The sequence below is a fragment of the Hippocampus zosterae genome, chromosome 3 (assembly GCF_025434085.1).
Source record: "Hippocampus zosterae strain Florida chromosome 3, ASM2543408v3, whole genome shotgun sequence".
Taxonomy (NCBI): domain Eukaryota; kingdom Metazoa; phylum Chordata; class Actinopteri; order Syngnathiformes; family Syngnathidae; genus Hippocampus; species Hippocampus zosterae.
In genome coordinates, this window is record NC_067453.1 from 30,675,582 (window position 1) to 30,699,525 (window position 23,944).

At 51.6% G+C, this 23,944-nt stretch overlaps 1 protein-coding gene and 1 long non-coding RNA gene across 3 annotated transcripts; both read left to right on the top strand.

Moving 5' to 3' along the window:
• Positions 1–856: 856 nt before the first annotated feature.
• On the top strand, positions 857–11,024 carry LOC127597521 (solute carrier organic anion transporter family member 3A1-like). Of its 2 annotated transcripts, XM_052060608.1 has the most exons (9): positions 857–1,273; positions 2,654–3,110; positions 7,389–7,487; positions 7,556–7,795; positions 8,316–8,480; positions 8,557–8,755; positions 8,878–9,022; positions 10,012–10,249; positions 10,357–11,024. In XM_052060608.1, the coding sequence occupies exons 1-9, from the start codon at positions 1,106–1,108 to the stop codon at positions 10,704–10,706; spliced, it is 2,061 nt and encodes a 686-aa protein (XP_051916568.1). In that variant the 5' UTR covers positions 857–1,105; the 3' UTR covers positions 10,707–11,024. The 2 variants fall into 2 exon arrangements, with proteins under 2 accessions (XP_051916568.1, XP_051916569.1); XM_052060609.1 differs by lacking the exon at positions 7,556–7,795 and having other exon boundaries at positions 858–1,273.
• A 10,423-nt stretch (positions 11,025–21,447) lies between these two features.
• On the top strand, positions 21,448–23,037 carry LOC127597558 (uncharacterized). The gene is made up of 3 exons (XR_007961673.1): positions 21,448–21,573; positions 21,685–22,507; positions 22,925–23,037. It is a non-coding gene; the product is annotated as an uncharacterized LOC127597558 (long non-coding RNA).
• Positions 23,038–23,944: the final 907 nt, after the last annotated feature.

The following is a 23,944-nucleotide window of genomic DNA, read 5'->3' on the forward strand; positions in this document are numbered from 1 at the left end:
GCGTCGAAACTCCCCTTCGTTTGGGTCTGCGTGACTGCACTGCGGCCCGGTTGCGCACACCAGAAGGAAGTGCAAGGATGAATGCCCAAACGCTTTCATCCTTTACCTTTTATTTCATTGTCTTATTTGTTTGAGCAAATACAATATTATAGAGGGTAGCAAAAACACATACTAGCCCAGCAGAAGTTGTGTGTGTGTGTGACAACAACGCCACGTGTTGTTGCGTCACTTTGGCCATGAATGAAGTTATGATGCATTACATCATATATGTCATGAGAAACATTGCAAGAAAGAGGTAGAAAAAACAAACAGATCAATCAGTGGGCACCTTATGAGCAATGTTGCGTAAGCATTTCTCCGCTCTAAAAGTCTTTTTCGTGTTCGCCAAGTGACCGTGTTGTACTTTTCTCGAGATCGCGCTCGTCTATTTCCGTCCGGCTTTGGAACGCGTACGAAAGTCGGCCGACGGCGTCTTCGCGAGGCTGGCGCGTGACGTCGCAGAAGGCGTCACGTGACCGAGCGAAAAGGAAGCCCCAAAGTCGCTCGGCGTCCCCCTTTGATTTGGCGTCGTCGTCCCGCGTCCGCCCGTCACGCGTGCGAGTTGTGAGGGCGCCATGTATCGAGTTGCCCTCTCGTCAAGGCACGAGGGTCTCGCGGCGCCGGTCCCAGAGAGGGAGCGCCTGCGTAGCCCCCGCCTCGCCGCGCCCTCGTCCGAACCTCCGAGTGGGCGGGGAGACAGACGCCTCGCAGGAAGACTTGAGAACGTGAGAGCCGCGCGGAGGACACTTTTTCGAGAGCCCATATGCTCGCCTTGTGCCACCGTCGCCCACCCCACGCGTTCGACGCCGACGAGGAAGAGGAAGAGGAGAGCGGCGGCGGCGATGTTTAGGCGACCCAGCGAGGTGCTCGGACGTGTGCCGCTCGGCTTCCTCGAGTAGACTTTTTTTTGTTTGCGGAGGGTGAGGGGGTGGGGGGTGTTTGCTAGTTTGTTTTGTTGGGCGTGGGTGAGAGTGAAAGCTTCCGACGAGGCGGCTCCACGCCAAATGTCGACGCCCTGAGCGGCGCGGGACCTCGGCCGGCCGAGCCGCCGCCAACTTTGTCGGCCATGCAGGTGAAGAAGCAGCGGCGGTCGCGCCAGAGCGCCGGGGACGACGTGCCGCCGGCGGACGCCCCCCGCAAGAAGTCGTCGTCGTCGTGCTTCTCCAATATCAAGATATTCCTCATTTCGGAATGCGCCCTCATGTTGGCCCAGGGCACCGTCGGAGCTTACCTGGTGAGTTGTCGGCGCGGCGCGGCTCGGCGCGGCTCGGCGGGCGGGCTCCCAGTGCACGGCTGGTGGATGGGCAACTTACACGCCGTGGCCTGTGACGGACGGTGTGTGTGTTGGGGGACTTTCCGACTGCAAATCAGCCAGCGAGGGCAACTCGCCCCGTGTCAAGAGCACGGGGACACTGTCGTGTGCTGAAATTGGGAGCCCCCCCCTCCACTTACTCATGTAACGGTCCCAAGTGAGCTGGATTCTCTCTTGCCGCTCTTTCTCGGGCTCCAAAAATACAAATAAAAGTCGAGAGGGAAGTCTTTTATCCTGTTGTGTAAAATAAGGGCAACTTTTCCCCTTCAGGGCACTTCAACCCTAAAATAGGCGGCATGGGAACAAACAAACGGCGAGTAAGCGCCTGGGGGGGGGGGGGGGTGCGCAACGTCAGAACTTTCAGGCCATGACATCAGGGAGCCTTTGAAGGACGAATCGCAAACACCTCAAAGGACCGATTCTTGGCCCCCGTGCCAGTCTGCCCCAGTACGGCCGCAGCCCCCGCCAAAGAGGATTTCCTCAACGTCCAGACTAAGTAACAAAGTCACCAAAGCCCTTCGAGGCGTGGGCGTCTTCTTAGCATGGCGGCGGTTTATCCATTGTGCCGCAAATGTCGCTTGAACTTCTTGTTCCGATTCAAATTGAACGAAGACGCCCCCGGCCGACGCGTTCGGTCCCGTGCCGACCTCAGGCGGCCGAGTCTCCTCATTCCGACGCTTAGCCATGTTTATTCTCAGAGAAGCTGCTTCCTCGGCTCCCTACCACAAGCTGAAAAGAGGCGCTTTCGACGCATTCCAAGATGTAACGGCCTTACAAGGTTCGTGGCGAGTAATCAAACAGAGGTAGCAAACGTGTCCACGCGTCTTAAACAAGTTCTACTCTTGGATGGCCGATCAAATGCTACTTTTGTTAGTTTGAATCGTCCGCACAGGTTTGATCACGGCAGCCGGCGGCCAATCTAATGTTGACCAATTTTCCGCGCCGAGCGATTTCGCTCGAGTCTTTTGATTTGCGGCCAACCGCGCGCGTCAAAAATGCTCCGCCGGTTCATTTGGACTCTTTCTCATGGTCGCGGACATTTGGGGGGGGGAGCCGCTGAGAGAATGGAAAATGTTCATTGCGGCCCCGGGGACCGTTTGCCACCGGTTCCAAAATAGCCTGGGAACGGCTCGGACGTGTGGCGGAGCCCCCTCCCGCTTCAGCCAAAGCCGTTTGCTGACGCCACGGCCACCTACATTCTGCCGTCCTGAGAAACGGGCCTCGTCCGCCCATCTCTCTGTCTGTCGGATGGCAAGCGCGCCAAACGGTGGCTTTTGTCGTAAGCAAAGCTTTGCCTTGCAGGTGAGCGTCCTGACCACGCTGGAGAGGCGCTTCAACCTGCAGAGCGCCGACGCGGGCGTGATCGCCAGCAGCTTTGAGATCGGCAACCTGGCGCTCATCCTCTTCGTCAGCTACTTTGGGGCCAAGGCGCACCGGCCCCGGCTGATCGGCTGCGGGGGCGTGGTCATGGCCGTGGGCGCCCTCCTGTCGGCGCTGCCCGAGTTTTTGACCAAGCAGTACGAGATCGGCGACACGTGGACGACCGAGGCCGGCCGCGACGTCTGCTCCAACGCCAGCGGCGCCGAAGTCCAGTCGGCCGAGGACGCCGTGTGCGCCAAGCGCAGCAACACCAACATGATGTACCTGCTCCTGATCGGGGCCCAGGTCCTGCTGGGCGTCGGGGCCACGCCCGTGCAGCCTCTGGGCGTGTCTTACATCGACGATCACGTCAAGAAGAAGGACTCCTCCCTCTACATAGGTGAGCGCCGCGCCCCGCCGGCACCCGCCGCGCCCGTGCCGGCTGCCAACCAGAGGCCAAATGTGATTCCCGATGTGATCGCGTTTGACGGAAAGCATCGGAGACTTAGTAGTGGGGGGGGGGGGGGGGGGGGGGCGATGAGAGGTGCCCAAAAAGTCTTGGTTTGAACGTGAGAGCGAGGCCGGGCGCCCTCAGAGTCGGCCCTCAGATCCGTCCGCCTCCCGCCATAAGTAAGCGGCGGCCTTTCGGAACAATGCGCTATTGAGTGGCGCTCAGCTGATAGTCGCAATCCCTCGGCGGCGTCAATGGAGGAGATTGTGCACGATCCCGCGCGCCCCGACCCTTTCATTTGCATTCTTCAGCCGATTGCGTGCGCCGCTCGTCACGTGGCCGGACGAGCGGCTCGCCCCCGCCGGGTTTTGCATACGTCCCGCGGACTCGGATTTCACCGCGACGCCGACGTCGGCGGCTTGAGGGCGCGTGACGTGCGCTCGCCCCGCCGGTGGATTTTTTTTTGTCAAAGTTAATCCACGCATCGTCTAAGTGGCGTCGCGTCCCTGCCGAGCGTTCGAAGAGGATTTGAGGATTGAAAATGGTAGAAATCTGCGAGGGGGAGAAGCGCTTTGCACATGAGTCACACGTGCTTCGCAGACGGCCGCGCAGGTGCCGCCGCCCGTCCCGCAAATTCCCGAGAAGAGTCTCGTCCGTCCCACCCGCCGCTCGGACGGGGCGCCCGCTCTCTCCTCAAACGACGAGGCGCGTGCGGCAACGCTTGCGATCACTTCCCGCCGTATCGCCAAAGATGCGCATCGGATACGTGGAGGCGTTAGAAAGGCGGCCATGAGACATCTTCTGGGAAAAACTGCCTTTTGTATTTTGTTTTTATTTGGGGGAAGGGGGCGTCTGCAGAATTTTCGGAGACCGCGTCGCGGGCGGGCTCAAATCGGAGCGCGCCCATTTGTGTATGGCCCTCCGATATGGCCGCCGGTAGTGCATTGTGGGTAATTGCTAAAAGGACGGAGCCCTCTATAGAAAGACTTTGGAGCGATCGGCGCGCGGGGCAGGAATGCCGAGCGACCCGCCCGCGCGGCGGACGGCAGTGGGTTGGGTCGTGCGCGCATAGCGCAAAAGGCTCGTGAAAAGCAAGTCGTGCGGAGGCTCGCGCCGGCGGGCCCTCCGCCTGAAAGCGAGGCCTCTAAACATGAATCAGTAAGAGTCGGCAATTGCTTGTTGACGGCACCAACGATCACTTCCGATATGCCCAATCCAAAAGAGATCTGGGTCAAAGGTCGACCTCCCGCCGCACACCGAAACCTTTCACAGCACGGCCCCACACTCTTCCACTTGACTGTTGTCGTGACGCGTTCATTTTGCCATGTTCCTTTCCAAGGGTCATCATCACTCCGACATCAAGCAATCCCTGATTTTGGACTTGAGGAACTCTTTCCTCCCTCCAGACAATCATATCATCTGGAAGCCTGGTACTTCAAAATCAACGCATCTCTCTGCGTGCGCGCGTGTGTGGAAAAGAATTGAGATTGATTGAGGTCAATTAGCGCTCTTCGGCCTTCTTGAGCCCGGGGTTAATCGGACTCAAAAGATTACGTCGGTGGCGCTCAGCTTCCGGGGCTAGGGGGGGTAGGGGGGCACGTGGCCTAAGAGCGGATCACAGCTCGGCCCTTCTCCAAAGGGCAACGTGCTCCATGCGCGGGACCCGGCCGGCTAGTTTTCTCATTTTTGGCAGATGCCGCCGCGCTTGTTTTGTTTGTTTTTTGTGGCCTCGGAGCAACCGAGCGGCCCGCCCGATTTCCTTCATGTCGCCGAGCTCCGCTTGATCGTTTGTTGAACGCTCGAAATGGTGTGCCCTGCGATTGGCCGGCAAGCGGTTGAATGTGTTCTGGGATAGGCTCCCTCACCCTCCTGAGGATGAACCGGTTCGCTTCACGGGTGAACGGATGTTAACATAGAAGCACCCCCCCCAAAAAAAAAAGTTTCTTTTTTCTCCCTTATGTTGAGCAGCTCCACCTATGGTGGGTGAACGTGAAACACGCGCCGCAACGTCGTCCTCAATGGGCCGGCTGCCCGGATGGCTTCTCGTTTTGAAGAGACTGCACAGCCGCGATCGTCTTCCTCCATTCATCCCCGCGCTGTAAATGGCTTTCGCGCGGCTGTTATTTGACGGCGGCGGCCGTTCGGGAAGCGCGTGGCCCTCCGTCGCCGGTCACCTCGCTCTCAAATTCTGACCTGCGCCATTTTGGCACGTCCGCGCGCCGCCTCCCTCTTTGGCGTAGCATTTCGTTGTCCTTTTGACGGGTAGGCGTTAACGTGGCGCTATTCGCCGTTGACGAGGATCACGCTGGCCCCCGCGGTTGGGTTGCAAAAGCGCCACAGGCCGCCGTGTCTCATCTGGCTGGATTACTGAGCCAATTTGAGCGGGATTAGCGCGGGAGACCAAGGCCCTTCTTTGCCTTCGCGCAGAGCGCCGAAAACGGCAGAAACGACTGCGGCCGACACGGTCGTGCGCCGAGACGACGCCTTGTTCCTTGGGACTTTTCTTGCCAGGTCACCAAACTTTGGGACCTTTGGTGGGGGTCGGACCTGTGGACACGGCCTTGTCGCTCGCGTTTGTATTGCACTGCTGCAAAGTTGTCAGGAGCGCTTTCTGAGGGGCCGGAGGCGCGGCTCGACTAAATGCTTGCGACTCGGACCAAATGGCCCGTCGCTTTAATCCGTGCAATTGTCAATCGACAGTGGGGGCAGGGGGGGAAATGAACCAATATCAATCATCTTGGGCCCGGATGCGCCCCCGCCATCAATCTGGCCAGTTTCCTGACGCGACAGGTCTCCTCTCGGCATTTTGTTGGCAGACCAAGTGCCCCTTAGCGAGCGGCGGGTTGCTCATTTGTCGTGACGTTTTTAGTTGCATTGTGAAACGACAACCCATCAAGCTCGTTGTATTGTGTTGTTGTTGTTGTTTGTTTTTTTTAGCGTGACCTGCGACATTCCTGTTAGTTTCAAACGATAGCGAACAGGCGCCATCCGCGCCTGCGGCTTTTTCCAAGTGCGGAAAGGGAAAGGCTCGCGGGCACAGACTTTGCCGGCCTGGTTCTCTTGCTCTCTAAACAAATTAGGCGGAGGCAAAAAGACGAGCAGAGCTCCGTGATCGAATTAACGTCTGACGTACTCCCCCGGGAGGATCATTGAAAAGGGCTTCGTTGAGCTGCGGCGCAAACGACTTTGTTCAGCGCTGAGCCACTTCCGGGGCCAAATGCGTTTTGGTGCGCCGGCGCCTTGCCAAAGGAGCCCGCGGCCGTCCATTCTCCTCCTCGCTGGGCTCGGGCCTTATCTGATGGATGGAGAGAGATGTTCCTCAGGAAACGGGGCTCTGTCTCGACTTGGGACACGACCTGCACGCGATGTTGCCGGCCAGGGTGCTTTTTTTTTTTTTACGGCTCGCGCTCCATTTGACGCAAGTGCGGCCAAAAGGAGCGGGCGTCGGATCGGGCCGCAATGCATCAATGATTTGATGCCGTGTCACATTCGGTATTTAACAGCAGGGGGCAGGCGTTCTCGCTTGCCGCCCGCACGCCCGCCTGCCGGCCATTTGTCGGTGATTGCAGCTGCTATATCGAGGCGCTGCGGCCGTCGACTCCCTGCCGGAGTATTCCACGCCGTGCCATTGCTATTGCTGCCTTCAAGACTATTGACAATTGTTGCCTTCCGAGATGCCCTCTCGTGTGCCATGAGACTATTTAGCCTAAACTTTCTCCTTGCCGGCCGTTTTTTTGTCGCAAGCCTTTTCTGTTGCCTTGTTATAATTATTTCCTGCTTCTCTTTTTGACCGGCATTTTCTGTTGTCCGTATAGACGGAGGGGGGGGGGGGTGACAAAGTTCCTTTCCGTGTCTGCTATTTGGGTGATCCACTTATCTCCAGTTTGTTGCGCACGAAGCGATGACTCTGTGGCTTCCATTCAACGTGACATGCTGAAGCTCATTTTGTGATTGCCGCTCATACGACTGGAGGAGTGCACGTGCGTGTGTGTAGATAGATGGACACTTCCACACACTTGTTGAGCTACAAAATGCGACGATGTGCAGTTTGATGACTTTTCTCGGAAGAGCGGCGTTCACGTGGAAGCCGCCGTCCGTCTCTTCCGGAAGCTTCCGATCCATGTTGCGTTTGCGTCAACCGGCCGGAGGCCGCTCCACCTCCGGTCGGTGTGAAAATGCCGTCGGGTTGCAATTTGACATGCGCTGTCCCACATGTGCCGCGTGCAGGGATCCTCTTTTCCACGCTGGTGTTCGGGCCCGCCTGCGGCTTCATCCTGGGTTCCGTCTGCACCAAGTTCTACGTGGACGCCGTCTTCATCGACGCCGGTGAGTCTCCTCGGTCGCCGAGTCCCCCGGCACGGAGCGCACGTGACCCGGGCCCGGCCTGCTCGCAGATAAGCTGGGAATCGGCCCGGAAGACCCGCGGTGGATCGGCGCCTGGTGGGCGGGCTTCCTCCTGTGCGCCGCCTTACTCTTCTGCTCGGCGCTGCCCATGTTCGGCTTCCCTCAGTCGTTGCCCCGCAAGGACGGCGAGGAGGCTGCCGACAGCGAGCGGGCCATGCTGCCCCCGCCCGCTCCTCCGGCTCCCAACTCGGAGGCTCCCAAGCCCCCCTCCTGCTGCCAGCAACTCAGGGGTGAGCCTTCCACAGCGCACCTTCTCAAATGCCCTCTGCGCGTTCGCAACGGCGCGGCTCCAACGCTTCGATTGAACGCTTCTTCCGCACGCAAACGGTAAAAGTCCAGTCGGGCCCGAGTGGAAATGCTTTCAAACGCAGCGTTTCCATTTTGGCTCTCGCTTCTCCGATCGATTGGTCCAAAAGCGTTGTTCTCGCGCGGGACATTTGTCGTCATTTGGAGCTCCTTTTTTTCTCCACTTTGCTTGTTTTTTTTTTCTTTTGATGCCTTGAAGTGTTGCATTTTCCAATGACGTCGAGCGTTTCGAGTGCGCCACCTAAATGAAGGTGCCACGCCCGCCAACGGCAAAGACTGCGCGCGGCCGACTTGTTTGAGGGCCTCCGAGCGATGGCGCCACGGGCCCGTCGACCTCGCTAGGCTTCAGGCGGGATGCCCGCACGGCCTTCTCCGGGTTGGGTCACGTCAGCGCGGAGCTCTGATCGCCGCGTGGTTGTGGTTGTCGTTGGCTTTGGCCCGCAGTGATCCCCAAGGTGACCAAAGAGCTGCTGTCCAACCCGGTGTTCACCTGCGTGATCCTGGCCGCCTGCATGGAAATCGCCGTGGTGGCCGGCTTCGCCGCCTTTTTGGCCAAATACCTGGAGCAGCAATTTAACCTGACCACCACCTCGGCCAACCAGCTGCTAGGTGGGTGCGCGCGCCCTCCGTCCGCCCCCGAAAGCAAACTTTGGCGTCAGCGAAAGGCTGTGCCTTTGCGGCGCAGGCATGACGGCCATCCCGTGCGCCTGCCTGGGCATCTTCATGGGAGGCCTGCTGGTGAAGAAGCTGAAGCTGTCGGCGCTGGGAGCCGTTCGCATGGCCATGCTGGTCAACCTGATCTCCACCGCCTGCTACGTCTCCTTCCTCTTCCTGGGCTGCGACACGGGCTCGGTGGCGGGCGTCACCGCCAGCTACGGCAACAAGTAAGGACGCGCCGTCGGGCTCCCGTCCCGCGACGCTTCTGGTCCTGGTCGTACCGGAGGCCGTCGGGGACCACCTCCGCGAGCGGACAGTTGACCGTAGTAAGTGGCCGTGTTGTGTTCAGTACGCTGCAGGTGGGCAAGAGGCCCGAAGCGCCGTGCATCAATGGCTGCAACTGCTTCACGTCGTCCATCAGCCCCGTGTGCGGCTCGGACGGCGTCACCTACCTGTCGGCCTGCTTCGCCGGATGCACCCGCGCCGTCGGGCAGGTCTGCGTCACGCCGACCGCGACGCCGTGGAGCCTACGCCGCGGCCGATTGGCCTCGTCGCAAGGGAAAAAAACACAAATGTCATGTGGTGCCATTTCCGGCAGTTCGGCGACAAAGCCGGAAATGCAATCGATTCCTCCGCCGTTCTGTTGCGTACGCAATGTTTAAAACCGCGAACTACGTCCTGCCCTCTCAAAACTACTTTTGGGAGCCGCGTTGAATGCATGGTTCTTTGGAAGCGGAAAAGAGCGCTTGCTTGCTTTGTTTGTTTGTTTGTTTTTTCCCACAAATTCAAATTGAAATTCCGTCCCATGGCAGAAGAAGTCCTCTTTTTCAACGGGCAGCCTTAGCAGCTGGCGGGGGGACTCCGATGCCGGGAAGTTGGAGGAGGTCACTCGCGTCTCTCCTCCAACTCACCCAAAAGTGCTTTTCGTGCATTGGAATATCGCGGAGCTTCATTTCCCAAGTGCAGTTTTGTCAAATGAACTATGCGCTGAAGAGATTTCATGTCCTTCCAATTCCGCATTCAAATGTGTCTTCCAATTCGATGTCGTTGGGGTCGTTGCGTCTCGTGGCCGTCCGTTTGTATTATTTTTAAAACGTTAACGGGTGACGCAGGACAGACGGCAAAGACGATCCCGTTCCTCTCCCTTTTTATGAAAGCAGATGTTTATCTTGCACTCTTGATGCAAAGACTATTTTTGCAAAGGTTTGCTTTCAGATGGTGCCGACAGAGAAATTCTCTTTTTTTTAAGTAACATATTGGAATCATGAAAAAAAAGAATGTTTTTGAATTTTTTTAATGTACTGGCTCGTCCACTCCCAGCTTCTGTGCAACGGTCAAGCCCGAATCAAACATCTTTGCCTCCTTCCTCGGGCTGACACACGTCACGTCACGCCCGGCGCACATCCCGTTACGTCGTAGCGCGGAGGCGTTTGGTTTGTCAACCGTCTTTTTTGGCTTTGTTTTTTTTCCCCTCTGCGCGCAGAACCTGAGCGGATGCGCTTGCGTCTCCCCCGAGAGCGAATTAGCCACGGCGGTTGCGGGCAAATGCCCGACGGCCGGCTGCCAGGAGGCCTTCCTCATCTTCCTGTGCATCATCTGCTTGTGCAGCCTGGTGGGCGCCATGGCCCAGACGCCCTCCGTCATCGTTCTCATCAGGACCGTCACCCCCGAGCTCAAGTCGTACGCGCTTGGCGTCTTGTTTCTCTTGCTGCGACTCCTGGGTAGGACGCGCTCACGTCTCGTCCGATGCGCAATGCTGATGCCGCGGGGCGGGGGCGGCATTCTGACTGCTGGATAGTCAAGGGCTTTTCTGTCGGTGTTCCGCCAGGCTTCATCCCGCCGCCCCTGATCTTCGGGGCCACCATCGACTCCACGTGCCTGTTCTGGAGCTCGGACTGCGGCGACAAAGGCGCGTGCCTGCTGTACGACAACCTGTCGTACCGCCGGCTGTACGTGAGCCTGGCCATCATCCTCAAGGCGGTGGCCTTCCTCCTCTACACCACCACCTGCTTCTGCCTCCGTCGCAACTACGACGCCTACATCAAGAGCCACGAGGCCAACGTGGCCCCCGCCGACTTCTACCCGTCGCTCTCGGAGGCCCCCAAAGCGGACAGGACGCAGTTCATATATAACCTGTCGGACCGCGAGTATTGCGAAACCGTGGAGTCGGTTTTATAGCGACTGCTTCGGGCACGCCGGATCCTCTGGCCAAGGAACCCCTTCGTCCCGCGTCCGATTGAACGCCGATGAACCGCCGCCGGCCAATTCGTCATCCCCAACGCACGAGTCCGTGGCTTTTTGGCCTGCGTGGCGCCAGGCGGGTCGCCGGGCGAAAACGTTTCGCCTGGATTTCCATGGGAAGTAACGATGGGTCATTTTTGGAAATTGAGCGGCAGATTTGTCTTTTTAAGCCGTCCGACGTTATTCTCGCGAAAACTCGGCGGTTTCATTGTGCTGTCATCCGGTGGCATCAAGGAAAAGGATGTCGACGTGCGTCGAGAGAGACAGAAAATCCTCCACCTTCGAAAGCTTTCGAGTGGCTCCCGCGTGCTTTGCCGCCACCCGGTGGCAACTACGGGCACTCGCAAATTTGGGGCGTTTGTCAATGCATTCCGATCCGATCCAATCATCCAACCGTCATCTGAAGCCATTCACCATTTAATCCCGACAATTCCGTGACTTCCTCACGATTTCCATGGAAATCTTCCGGTGTGCAAAATTCCCAGGAGTTTGCAACCCTCATCGCTAGGCAGACTAGCCAGATGAAGATGACAAAAATGTTCCCAGTTTGGGTCATTGTGTCCTGGACTCAACGACAGTAGTTTCCGCATTCGTACAGCTTTGGCACGGTTGCATTGCAGCGTCGGACGTGGTGTGTGTGTGTGTGTGTGTACACGGTGCACACGGTGCACTCTGTGATCAAGGAGTATCGGGGCCATGTGCAAATATGACCTCAATTAGTCGTAACCAGAATAAAGTTCAAATTGAAAAAAAAAGTTCAAGATTTGTATGCTGTACTTGGAAGCTCTTGAAATGAACCCGTGCAGGCAAGTTTAGAATATTGTTTCCAAATGTAAGAATGAAGTTGAAATACGACAAGAACATATTTGCGATACGATCCCAAGCGTAGATTGAATCGCTTCCTAATTGGCTTCTCCTCAGCGGGGTTGGGGCGTGCCGGAGCCTCTGCCGTTCGTCTTGGGGCAGCAGACTGGGCCCCCCTCAGCTGCTTGCCAGCCACCTTGTCTTAAGGAGCGCGCAGGCCGCTTGCCAAGTTTTTCAAGTGCGCACTGAGTGACCTTTGGAGAGCTCCACAAAAGTGAGGGCGGTTGCCGGGAGTCGCCGAGCCTTTACCCCACTCGGACCGTTGACTCAGGTGGCCTCTCGGACCTTGTCCAAATTGTTCTCGCGGCGGACGGAAGCCCGTCCGTCACGCGGGTGCAATTGTGCGACCCCCATCCCTTAGGACCGACTGAGCCTTGTTCAACTGCTGTTCACATGAAAGCCTTCTCCACTTGGTTCTTCAAAGCTCTCTCTTTCGCTCTCTCTCGCTCGCTCTCTCTACTGTGGTTGAGAGGAGAGACATTTCATCTGTGCTGTATGTTGCACACAGAGCATATTTGACAATAAAGTTGACTTGACTTTTACCAGCATGAAAAAGTGATGACGTGAGAAAAAAAGTCTGTCCTGTCATGTCACTAGAGCTGCTGGATGATTTAGGCGATAGATTGCTTCATTCTTAGCAATAACCTATCAACTGAAAACTCACAAGACAGGAGCTTCCAAGGCCAGAATGTGGCTCCCTCCGGTGGACACGTCGCACCATCGCACCCATCCTGTCTGAACTTCCGGTTCCATCACGGCACCACATTAAAAACCAAATTTATGAAAGCAAACTGAAATCGATCTGAGCTGATTATGAAAAGGGAGATAAAACGACTGAATATATAATAAACAAATACGAAGGTGATGTCACAAAACATGCATTTAAACACGATTTTTAGTGCCACAAAGCATGGTGGGGAGCTCTTGCTAAAAACAAAAACAAAAAAAAACTGAAATCTAAACCAAGTGCCTCAGCTTTGAGGGGTTGATCCTGTTTCTCCTCTCTGTTAATATTTGCCCTGGTGTGGAGAAGATTATCTCTGAGGGGACACAGACGGTATGATTTGTCTTGATTAGCCAGCCGCAGGGGAAGGCAATCAAGTTGATTGACTCCAGTCGGACTTAAGTGAACAACTTTGGGGGCATTTTAAATTTGTTACCACAGCTCCTGGAACCAAAGTGCAGTGGCTAATCTGCGAAATCATTGTGACTAGATTGGACAGGATTTGCTTGTTTTTTTTAAAAATACGGATTGATTTGGGTCATGCCCGTTCCTTGAATCTAAGACTTCTATATGACCAGCAAATAGGTGACCTTTATGACATGTTTTCTTTCAAGTTGGAGTGACTCAAATTGGGGTTGCTCTCTGAGGCGCTTTCGTGTCACTATTACTGTGTTCGATTCTGACACTTGAGGAGTGAAAATGCTTGGCATGGAAACTTGCTCACGCTGTGGATTTCGCTGCATTTCGGCGTCTCGAGCAGCTTTCAACTTTGAGCTCTTCGGTAAGTTGAACCAAACCAACACAAACGCCATCAATGCTTGTGTGTTGCAGCTGAAATTTGATAGTGTCACCCACTATCAAATTGATCCAAAATTTGTGTTTACAATGAAGGCATTGCCGATTATCAATATAAGGGACGTGAATAATATTAATTGGACTCGATACAGCTCAGCTTGAATTGATGATAAACACGTCAGTGTTGACTGCGAAAGGGATGCTTGTATTATACATTCGCGAGTTAAAAACAAGATCTATGGTCAATATGTATTTTCTATTAAAACTGCCCCAATCTTTGCCTGTTTTTTTAAAAAAATTGGATGTAATCCAAAGGCTAAAAGAAATAAAAGTAAAGCCAGCATCTCCGAGCCCTGAATATGGCTCCCTCCGGTGGAGACCTCGCCCCATTGCACCCCTCCATTTTGGATAGGACTTCCCCATTGGTCGTTGACACCCTCTTGGGAGCCTTTTTGCAGCAGCGAAAACAACAATGGCATTCGCAACGAATTCTTTGCTGTCATACGACTAGCTGTTGGATGATTTAGGTATTCATTCCAAATTCGTCCACGTATCAACTCACGTTGAGTGATCTACCTCAAAGCCACACTCTCCGAAGGCCTGTGTGTGTCTCCCTCCGGTGGACACACTGCGCCATCGCACCCTTCCAAACCGTTTGAAATGTCGGAAGGTGCGCTTTGTGCTCGTCGAACCGGTTTGGGGAGCCTTTAGCAGCCACAAAACTAATGAGGGCATGAGAAACAATTATGCCCTGTCGTCTCACTTGCTTTTCGTCTCTTCGTGCTTTCGTCGACCAACTCGTTTATTGAACTGTCTTCCAAAAAAACAAAGCCTCAATCTCCGAAGGTCTGAATATGTCTCCCTCCGGTGGACACGCCGCGCCATCTCACCCATCCTGTCTGAACTTCCTGTTCAATCACGGTACCGCATTAAAAAACGAATTTATGAAAGAAAATTTAAACAATCTTGGCTGATTATGACGAGAGAACAAACGACTGAATAAACAATGTATGCAAAACAAATAGGAAAATAATTGTCACAAAGAAAATAGTTGTCACAAAACGCAATTAAAATAAATTCTTACTGTTGCAAAGCATTATGGGAGCATTTCTGAACATATCGTAGCCCTCCAATCCAACCTTACCGCACACTCACGGTGCCACTTTTAAACACATTTGTGAAAGCAAACTGAAATAAATCTGAGCTGAAGATGAAAAGAGAAAAATGACTGAATAAATTATGTATCCAAAACAAAATAAGTGTCATAAAACATGCATTTAAACTCGATGCTTAGTGCCGCATAGCATGCTGGGAGCTATTCCGTCGCCATTACATTCGATATAAAATGGCTTCCGCTCTTGCTCCATTTTACTGATTTAAGGACGTTCTGGAAAAAAAATTAAATGACATTCTGACACTTTTTACAATCTTCATGATGTATTTTAAGAAGTTTTTGAAGCATTTCTATATTTGGTCTGTGTGTATTACAGCATACGCTTGAGGAATGCTGAGCGGGGAAATTGTTTATCTTCCCAGCATTCACTGCGGCACACGTAGAATGTAAATTGTGTTTAAATGTCTGTTCTAGGGACATTATTTCTTTAGTCATTGGTTTTACTGTCACTTTTTACCACTACTTTATTCAGTTTGCTATTACCAAATATGATAATTAAGGATTGGTTGTGACACCTTGACTGTAAATGGTATGACGATAAATCAAGTACCAATGCCTTTCACATTGATTTCAGTTGCTGTCTCACCTTAGCAATCAAGTGAGTGCAGCTTGCTTGTGCAGCTTGCTTGTGCAGCTTGCTTGTGCAGCTTGCTTGTGCAGCTTGCTTGTGCAGCTTGCTTGTGCAGCTTGCTTGTGCAGCTTGCTTGTGCAGCTTGCTTGTGCAGCTTGCTTGTGCAGCTTGCTTGTGCAGCTTGCTTGTGCAGCTTGCTTGTGCAGCTTGCTTGTGCAGCTTGCTTGTGCAGCTTGCTTGTGCAGCTTGCTTGTGCAGCTTGCTTGATCGCGCCGATTTGTACATGGCTTGATCATGCCTGGTCTACCTACCACTTCAGAGTATCTTGAATTGATAGTTTCATTTCAAGCCGAATTGGTTTTCTCCATGACATGGCATGGCCTCCATCACACGCTGGGCCTTTCTCCACTACATGGAATGCTCTCAATCTCAGGCTGGGCCTTCCTCCGTGACAAGACATGTCTTCCATTTCATGCTGGGGTGCGCCTGTCCCCCTCACGCGGAATATAATTGTCCGAAAACATAATTGTCAGAACACACATACTTAAACACCGCTAAGTATAATGGGAACTATAGCAAAAAACCGAACGAAAAATCGACTGAATAATTAATTTGTCACAAAGAAAATGGTCGTCAAAAAACGCATTTAAATGCAATTCTTAGTGACGCAAAGCATGATGGGAAATATTCAGCAAAAAAAAAAGCCACAATCTCGAAGGCATGAAAGTGTCTCCCTCGGGTGGACACTCCACGCCATCCCTCCAATCCAAATTTCCAGTACAATCATGGTCCCACGTTAAAAACGAAATTTATGAAAGCAAACTGAAATCAATCTGAGCTGATGGTGAAAAGAGAAAAAACGACTGGATAAATAATCTATCCAAAACAAATAAAATAAGTGTCACAAAACATGCATTTAAACTCGATTCTTAGTGCTGCAAAGCATTGTGGATCATTTGCAAACATTATAGAGCGCTCCAATCCGACCTTCTAGTTAACTCACGGTGCCACTTTTAAATACATTTATGAAAGCAAACTGAAATCACGCTGAGCTGATCATGAAAAGAGAGAAAAAACGACTGAATAAATGATGTATCCAAAACAAGTGTCACAAAACATGCATTTAAAATCGATGGTTGGTGCCGCAAAGCATTCTGGGATCTATTCCGTCGCCATTACATTAAATGAAATGGCTTCCGCTCTTGATCCTTATCCTGATTTAATGATATTCTGGGAAAACAAAAATAAAATGACATTCTGACACTTTTTCCAATCTTCGCGATGTATTTTAAGAAGTTTTCGAGGTGTACGCATTTCTATTTTCGAATGGTCTGCGTGGATTTACAACATACGGTCACGGAATACTGGGCTGGAAATTATACCTTCCCAGCATTCATTGCGGCACTAAGGAAGTATGTAAATTTGGTTTAAATGTATGTTTTTATATACGTTATTTCTTTACTTATTAGATTTATTGCATCATTTTAAGTCATTGTCTTTATTGTGTCATTCTCAATCATATTTTATTCAGTTTGTGATGACCGAATGTGATAATTTCGAATTTGATGTGACACCTTGATTGTAAGGGGTGGCGTGATTGTATATACTCCTAAGCATTTTGCATTCCAACTAAAGGTTACATTCCTGACAGGGCGCCTTTTTAAAGGCGATACAAGCTCCCTGGTTTACAACAGCGCTCTTTGACATCGGAGGTGCAGGCACCTGTGTTTCTGCCTACATCTGGGATCTGCGAGATCGTCTTCAAGTGATTCGTCCAAGACTACCATCTACAAGGTAAGACTAATTTTTGTCTGGAGGCGAGTGCCCCTCCCCGGAGGCGAGTGCCCCTCCCCGGAGGCGAGTGCCCCTCCCCGGAGGCGAGTGCCCCTCCCCGGAGGCGAGTGCCCCTCCCCGGAGGCGAGTGCCCCTCCCCGGAGGCGAGTGCCCCTCCCCGGAGGCGAGTGCCCCTCCCCGGAGGCGAGTGCCCCTCGAGTATTTTGAAAGTGGCGAAATGCTCCCATTTGTGGTTGGAGTTCCCTTACTGGGGTTGAGTTCAGTGGGTTATGGGTAGGAGCGGGGTTCCGATCTAGTGTTAGTAATCGGAGACGGGTGTTGTGGGTTTGGGTTGCAGTTGCGGTATGCGTTGATCTGCCATCCGCCAAAATGCCTAAAACTCGAATGGACTAGGGCTTACTGCCGAATCCTAACTCCAATCAAAACCCCTAACCCTGATTCTCCCGCCAACTAACTCTCACCCGACCCCCAAACCACAAGAAACTGGTGTCCAAACTTGGTCTTGAAAGACTGCCGTCATGCCTGTTTTTCTAACTCTCCCAGGAGCAACGTGCCCCGATTCAAATAATCAGGATCTTTCAAAAATGCTGGCTGATGAGCTGATTATCTGAATCCGGTGTGTTGCACCCGGAGCTTGAAAACGGGCAGAAAAGTGGCCCTCAAGCCCCGGAGTTGGACACGCCTACCCTCACACCCCAATCCTCATGCTCAACCAACACCTAACCTCGAACCTCATCTCCACTCCCCCCATAAGAGGATGCCGCAGTTTCTTGTATACTTACTTGTACCACGAACCCCACGCCATCTTCGAACACCCTTGATCTGTATTCCTCTCAGTTTGCAGTGACAAGGTTTGACCAGCAGAGGGCAGCTATCGCTGCTTGCTGTGCAGGGCCGAAGGGGCTCTCACATTTTACAGTGAATAACTCAAACTTCGACGCCTAAATTCTGTAACACGAAGCCCTGACCCTATTCTTAAACCTAACCCCAATCGCCAGACTCCCCAACACTCGTACGCCACCTTCAACATTGACGTGAGTGGTAGATTGATAATTGCTCGATTTTCTTCCAAGTTTTCCTTGAACAGGGTTTCACCATAAAGAACAAATTCTCAGCAGCACAAGGTAAGTTGATGTTCACTCGATTCGAGTTACTTTGCAAAAAACAAACACGATTTTTGTTGTGCCAGGTCCAAAGAGGACACGATGGCTGATCTATGGAGGATGATTTGGGAGCAGGAGGATGTTATTCTGGCGCACCTGAAGGAAGTGAGTAGTTGTCATGCAGCGAAACGGGGGGGGGGGGGGGGGAACGGCGGCATAAAAGGGACTTCTGACTCCCCCCAATCCTCCCCAAAATTTAATTCGGGTCTCACCCTAATTTTCTTCAGTTAATCTAAAATTCCTTGCCATTGCAAGTGGCAAGAGAAAAATGGAGGAATAGTCAAAGCGAAGGTGGAGAATGAACTTTCCAAGGGCTCTGAAGTTGCAATTTGAAACAAAATGAAAGATGTCCATTGCCATGTAGGACTTGTGTGACAGTTGCTGTCACTGGCTGGATCGGCGCTGCTGGACCTACGGGCACATGCGCGTGGCGGTGGAGGACTCGGACGTGCTGGTGGATTACACCATACGCAAGTTCTGCGTCCAACACATCAGAAGCATCGAATGGCTCGTTCTGGGCAACGATTTTCACTTAACACTTTGTTCATCTTGTAGCAATCGAATGATGCCGTGTGTGGTCACGCCGCTCCATTTCACCAACTGGCCCAACTTCGGCGTGTCCTTCTCTCCCATCGGCATGCTCAAGTTCCAAGAAAGTCAAAGGCGCTCAAGCCGCCCGTCGCGCCCATCGTGGTCCACTGCAGGTACATTACAGGCACCGCGCTTCAAAATATTTCTCTGGCTAATGTTAAGAATGTAACTACATGATTAAGTCCGTACAAATCAATAATAGTTACATTCATAACAGAGACCAATAAACCAAAGCCTGATGTTTACACCTCCCCCAGCGCTGACGTTGGTCAGACGGGCAGGTTCATCGTGATTGATGGTATGATGGACAAGATGCACGCTGGACACAAAGCGGTAGTTTGGAAAACGAGAGCAGCGTCTGCAGCTCTTCCAGACCGTGGTGAGTCGGAACTGCCCCAAAACCTCGTTTTGTACATGCGGTGTGGTAAATTCACACAAACGGTCCTGGCTCGTTTCTGTCTTGCAGATGCAGTATTTGTTCACCTACCGGGCGCCAAAATGCGTAACTCTCACCGCCTTAACTGTATTTGTGATTTAATGTGAACTGTTCTGTAATCCCGAATGCATTATCGCCTCACCCCATCACCTGCCTATCCTCTTGAACAAAATCCCTTGAACCCTTACTCTGAAGGCCTAACCTCTAATGCCTATACAGATAATTACCGAACCTAAGAGGCCGATCTGCTTTACCCTAATTTCTAACTGCAATCTCAAACCTCGAGCGCCAACCCTGAACATCGTGCCCTCAACCATAAAACCCTAACACTGTCAACCCCATCTTTTAATCCCTAATCCTACCCCTCACCACTTTAACCATATTCCAAATGCAAACTCTAAACCTCAACCTGAATCCTAAATTCCCTTGCACCCTCAGACCCAGGGGTGTCCGAACTCAGTCCTTAAGGGCGGCTGTCCTGCCCGTTTCCCAGCTCCCCCAAGAGCAACACGCCTGATTCAAATAATCAGGATCGTTGTAATGCTGCTTCAGAGATGCCTGATGAGCTGATCATCTGAATCGAGTGTGTTGCAGCCGGGAGAGATGCAAAACGGCCGGGACAGCAGCCCTTGACGACAGTTTGGACACCACTGGTTTAAGGGTAAAGGGAAATTAGGATGAAGGTTAGTTTAGAGTGAGCATTTGGGATATGGTTAAAGTGGAGAGGGGTAGGATTAGGGATTAAAAGATGGAGGGTTGAAAGTGTTATGGGTTGAGGTGAAGGCACCATGTTAAGGGTTAACACTTGAGGGTTGAGATGGGGGTTAGAATTGGGGTGAGGAAGAAAGGCATCTTTGGTTAGGTGGTTAGATGTATAGGCGTTAAGGATTAAGCATTCAGAGGGAAGGGTTTGAAGGATTTTGTTTGAGGATACTCGGGTGTTGGGCTTATGGGATGATGCATTTGGACTGTTCGGGTTTGGCTTGCAGACGGTTTGTTTCCACGCTTTTAGAAGGATACGGGTTTAGTGTTTAAAGTTGGGTTATGGTTGAGATTAGAGGAAGGGTGAGAGGGTTTGAGGTCATTCTGAAATGTGATCAGTTGGTCACTGCAACCCTAAATAATACACGTTTGGGGTAAAGGGTAGGATTGAGGTTAAAAAGAGGTGTTAAGCCTAAATCATAACGGTAAGCCCAAAACCTGCTCAAGCCAACCCGTAACGCTGACTTTCTCGCACCTAACCCTCTCACCCTATCCCCCAACTACCTAACGGTTAACCCTCTCTTCCAAAAACCCTTTCTCTAATCCCCTCACCCAATTCCAAACCCAGACGCTTGTTCCTTGCACCTGTCATGAGCTTTTTTCAGTTAGTGGAGATGACAGCGCTGTTGGACGGTCTACGCTGGTATGGCCTAGGATAAGGAGAGGAACGCCAGTGCTGACTTGTCGATGAAACGAATTTAAGGTACAGAAGTGAACCAATCCCTTTTTTTTTTTCGTTAAATGGACACTGTCTTTACTTTGGAACTTGGCTTTTTGCAGAAGTGTTCACATAATGAGCATAACTTTGATCACTGAAATGACACTATTCTCTCCTCTGTCATCTAGAACTGCTTCAGTCGTGTATGCGGGAGAAGTGGCTCAGATTTCATCACTGTCGTCATTTGGAAGTATGGTGCATTTCTGCTTATTCTTGTTGAGTGTGCACCGTTCTAATAAAACTCAAGATGCCTATCTGCGTCACCTCAACCATAAACCCTTAACACTGTCAACCCTCTAACTTTTAACCCCTAATCCTACTCCTAACCACTTTAACCATATTCCAAGTGCTAACTCTAAACCTCAGCCTTAATCCTAATTTCCCTTAAACCCTCAAACCCAGGGGTGTCCAAACTCTGTCCTTAAGGGCTGCTGTCCTGCCCGTTTCCCAGCTCCTCCAAGAGCAACACACCTGATTCAAATAATCAGGATCGTTGTAATGCTGCTTCAGAGATGCCTGATGAGCTGATCGTCTGAATCGGGTGTGTTACAGCCAGGAGAGATGCAAAGCAGACAGGACAGCGGCCCTTTGAGACCAAGTTTGGACACCCCTGAGTTTCAGGGTAAAGGGAAATTAGGGTTACGGTTGAAGTTTAGAGTAAGCATTTGGGGTATGGTTAAAGTGGTGAGGGGTAGAATTGGGGGATAAAGTTGGAGGGTTGACAGTTAGGGGTTTATGGTTGAGGTAAGGGCACGATGTTCAGGGTTAACCCTCGAGGTTTGAGTTTGGGGTTAGGAATTGGAGTAAGGCAGATAGAATTTTTGGGTTCAGTGGTTAGATGTATAGGCATTAAGGGTTGGGTGTTCAGAGTCAGGGTACAAGGGATTTTGTTTGAGTATAGTCGGGTGTTAAGGTTATGCGATGACGCATTCAGGCTGTTCGGTTCGTCATACAGGCGATTTGGGTTTGGTGTGTCGACGCTTTTAGGATACGGGGGTTTGGTGTAAGTGTTTACTACCTAACGCTTAATCCTCTAATCCAAACCCAGGTGCTTGTTTGTTGCACCTGTAATGAGCTTTTTCACAGGCCTGGTCTATTTAGTGGAGATGACGGCGCTGTTGGACGGTATGCGCTGGTGCGGCTGGATGGGTTGTGGAGCCGAGGATTAGGAGAGAGAGGAACGTCGGTGTTGACTGTCGAAACAAATTTAAGGTACAGAAGTGAACCTTTAATTTTTTTTGGTCAATGGACACTCGGACCTCTTGTTTACTTTCAAACTTGGCTTGTTGCAGACGTGTCCACATATTGAGCTTTTTTTCACAGGCCTGGTCTATTTAGTGGAGATGACAGAGCTGTTGGACGGTCTGTGCTTGTTGGCTTGTGGAGCAGAGGTCAATGAGGAGAGGAACGTCAGTGCTGACTGTCGAAACAAATTTAAGGTACAGAAGTGAACCAATCTTTTTTTTTTTTTCTTCAGTCAATGGACACTGTCTTGTTTACTTTCAAACTTGGCTTGTTGCAAACATGTGCACATATTCAGCATAACATCTCTGGTCACTGAAATGACACGCTTCTCTTTCATCTAGAACTGCTTCAAATGTGTATGTGGGAAAAGTGGCTCAGATTGCATCACTGTCCGTGTTTTATGTGTTGTGTGCTACATCAAACCAGCATTTGGAAATGTGGCGCATTTCCGCTGTTTATTCTTGTGTTGATGAATGTGCACTGTTCCAATAAAATCTTCACACTCAGTATGCTAACCTCCTCACCAACCCTTAACAGTAAACTATAACCCCAACCCTGTACCCTCACTCCTAACCAAAACCCTCAAATCACCTACCCTGAACGCTAACCTCCATAATCCCTAAGGTAATGTTAAATCTTAACCTTTAATTCTCCCCTTAACCTGACATATTGTGTACCATAACCCAATTCATCCGTAAGACTCTAAATCCGCAACCCCTAAATCCTAAAATTAAACTTGAACCCTAACCCTCATCCATACTGCAGGCATGTCCAGCCCTGGGCCTGGAGGGCCACTGTCCTGCCAGTTGTCCATTCCCGGCTGCAACACACCTGATTCAGATGATCAGCTCATCAGCCATCTCTGAAGCAGCATTGGAACGATCCTGATTATTTGAATCGGGTGTGTTGCTCCTGGTGAAGTTGGAAAACAGGACAAGCGTCCCTTGAGGACTGAGTTTGGAGACCCCTGCCTTTTACCCTAATCTCCCTCACTCAAACCCTAATTCCCTAATGCAAACACCTGTCCATGTACTCTAGCCTCTAAACAATGATCCCCACACCTCTTAACCTAACTATAAACACTAACCCTCTAATCCTAACTAAACTAACATTAACCCCAAACCTTGACCCACAAAATGCTAGCCCCCAATTCTAACCCGATTTGACAATGCAACCCCCACATCAGAGCTCCGGGCCTGGAGGTCCACTGTCCGGCCTGTTGTCCAACTCTCCTGGCTACAACACACTTGATTCAGATGATCAGCTCATCAGCAATCTCTGAAGCAGCATTAGAACGATCCTGATTGTTTTGAATCAGACGTGTTGCTCCTGGCAAAGTTGGAAAAGGGTCAGGACAAGCGTCCCTTGAGGACAGTTTGGACACCCCTGCCTTTTACCCTAATCCCCCTCACCCAAACCCTAATTCCCTAATGCCAACACCTGTCCATGTACTCTAACCTCTAAACCATGATCCCTACACCCCTTAACCTAACTATAAACACGAATCCTAACTAAACTAACATTAACCCTAAACCTAGACCCACAAAATGCTAGCCCCCAATTCTAACCCGATTTTGACAATGCAACCCCCACATCAGAGCCCCGGGCCTGGAGGTCCACTGTCCGGCCCGTTGTCCACCTCTCCTGGCTGCAACACACTTGATTCAGATGATCAGCTCATCAGCAATCTCTGAAGCAGCATTAGAACGATCCTGATTTTTTTGAATCAGGCGTGTTGCTCCTGGCAAAGTTGGAAAAGGGTCAGGACAAGCGTCCCTTGAGGACCGAGTTTGGACACCCCTGCCATTCTCCCTAATCCCCTCACACAAACCCTAATTCCCCAACCTTCAATGTTAATACCTGTCCTTGTACTCTAACCTATAAACCATGACCCCCTCCCCTACACCCCCTAACTACACTTGTGGTAATCCTAAACCTTGACCCAGAAGATGCTAGCCCCTTAATCCTAACCCGATTTGACAATGCAACCCCCAAATCCGAGCACCAGCCTTCATCCATACTCCAGGAATGTCTGGGCCTGGAGGGCCAATGTCCTGCTTTTTTTCCACCTCTTTCATGTGTAACACACCTGATTCAGATGATCAGCTCATCAGCCAGCTCAGTCATTAGAATGATCCTGGTTATTTGAATAAAGGTGTGTTGCTCCCGGCAGAGCTGGAGAAACAGACAGACCAAGTTGGGACACCCCTGCCCTATCCTGAACCTTCTAACTCTAAACGCTAGCCCTGTACCCTCACCCCTATCCTAAACCATAACTCTTGAATCCCCTACTCTAAACCCCTAACACTTTAAACCCCCAAGGCCAATTTTAAATCCT

Coding starts and splice junctions, on each gene's coding strand:
- LOC127597521 (XM_052060608.1), top strand. CDS start 1,106: ATGCAGGTGAAGAAGCAGCGGCGGTCGCGCCAGAGCGCCGGGGACGAC. Junction 3,111..7,388: donor GGACTCCTCCCTCTACATAG/GTGAGCGCCGCG, acceptor TGCCGCGTGCAG/GGATCCTCTTTTCCACGCTG. Junction 7,488..7,555: donor CGCCGTCTTCATCGACGCCG/GTGAGTCTCCTC, acceptor GCCTGCTCGCAG/ATAAGCTGGGAATCGGCCCG.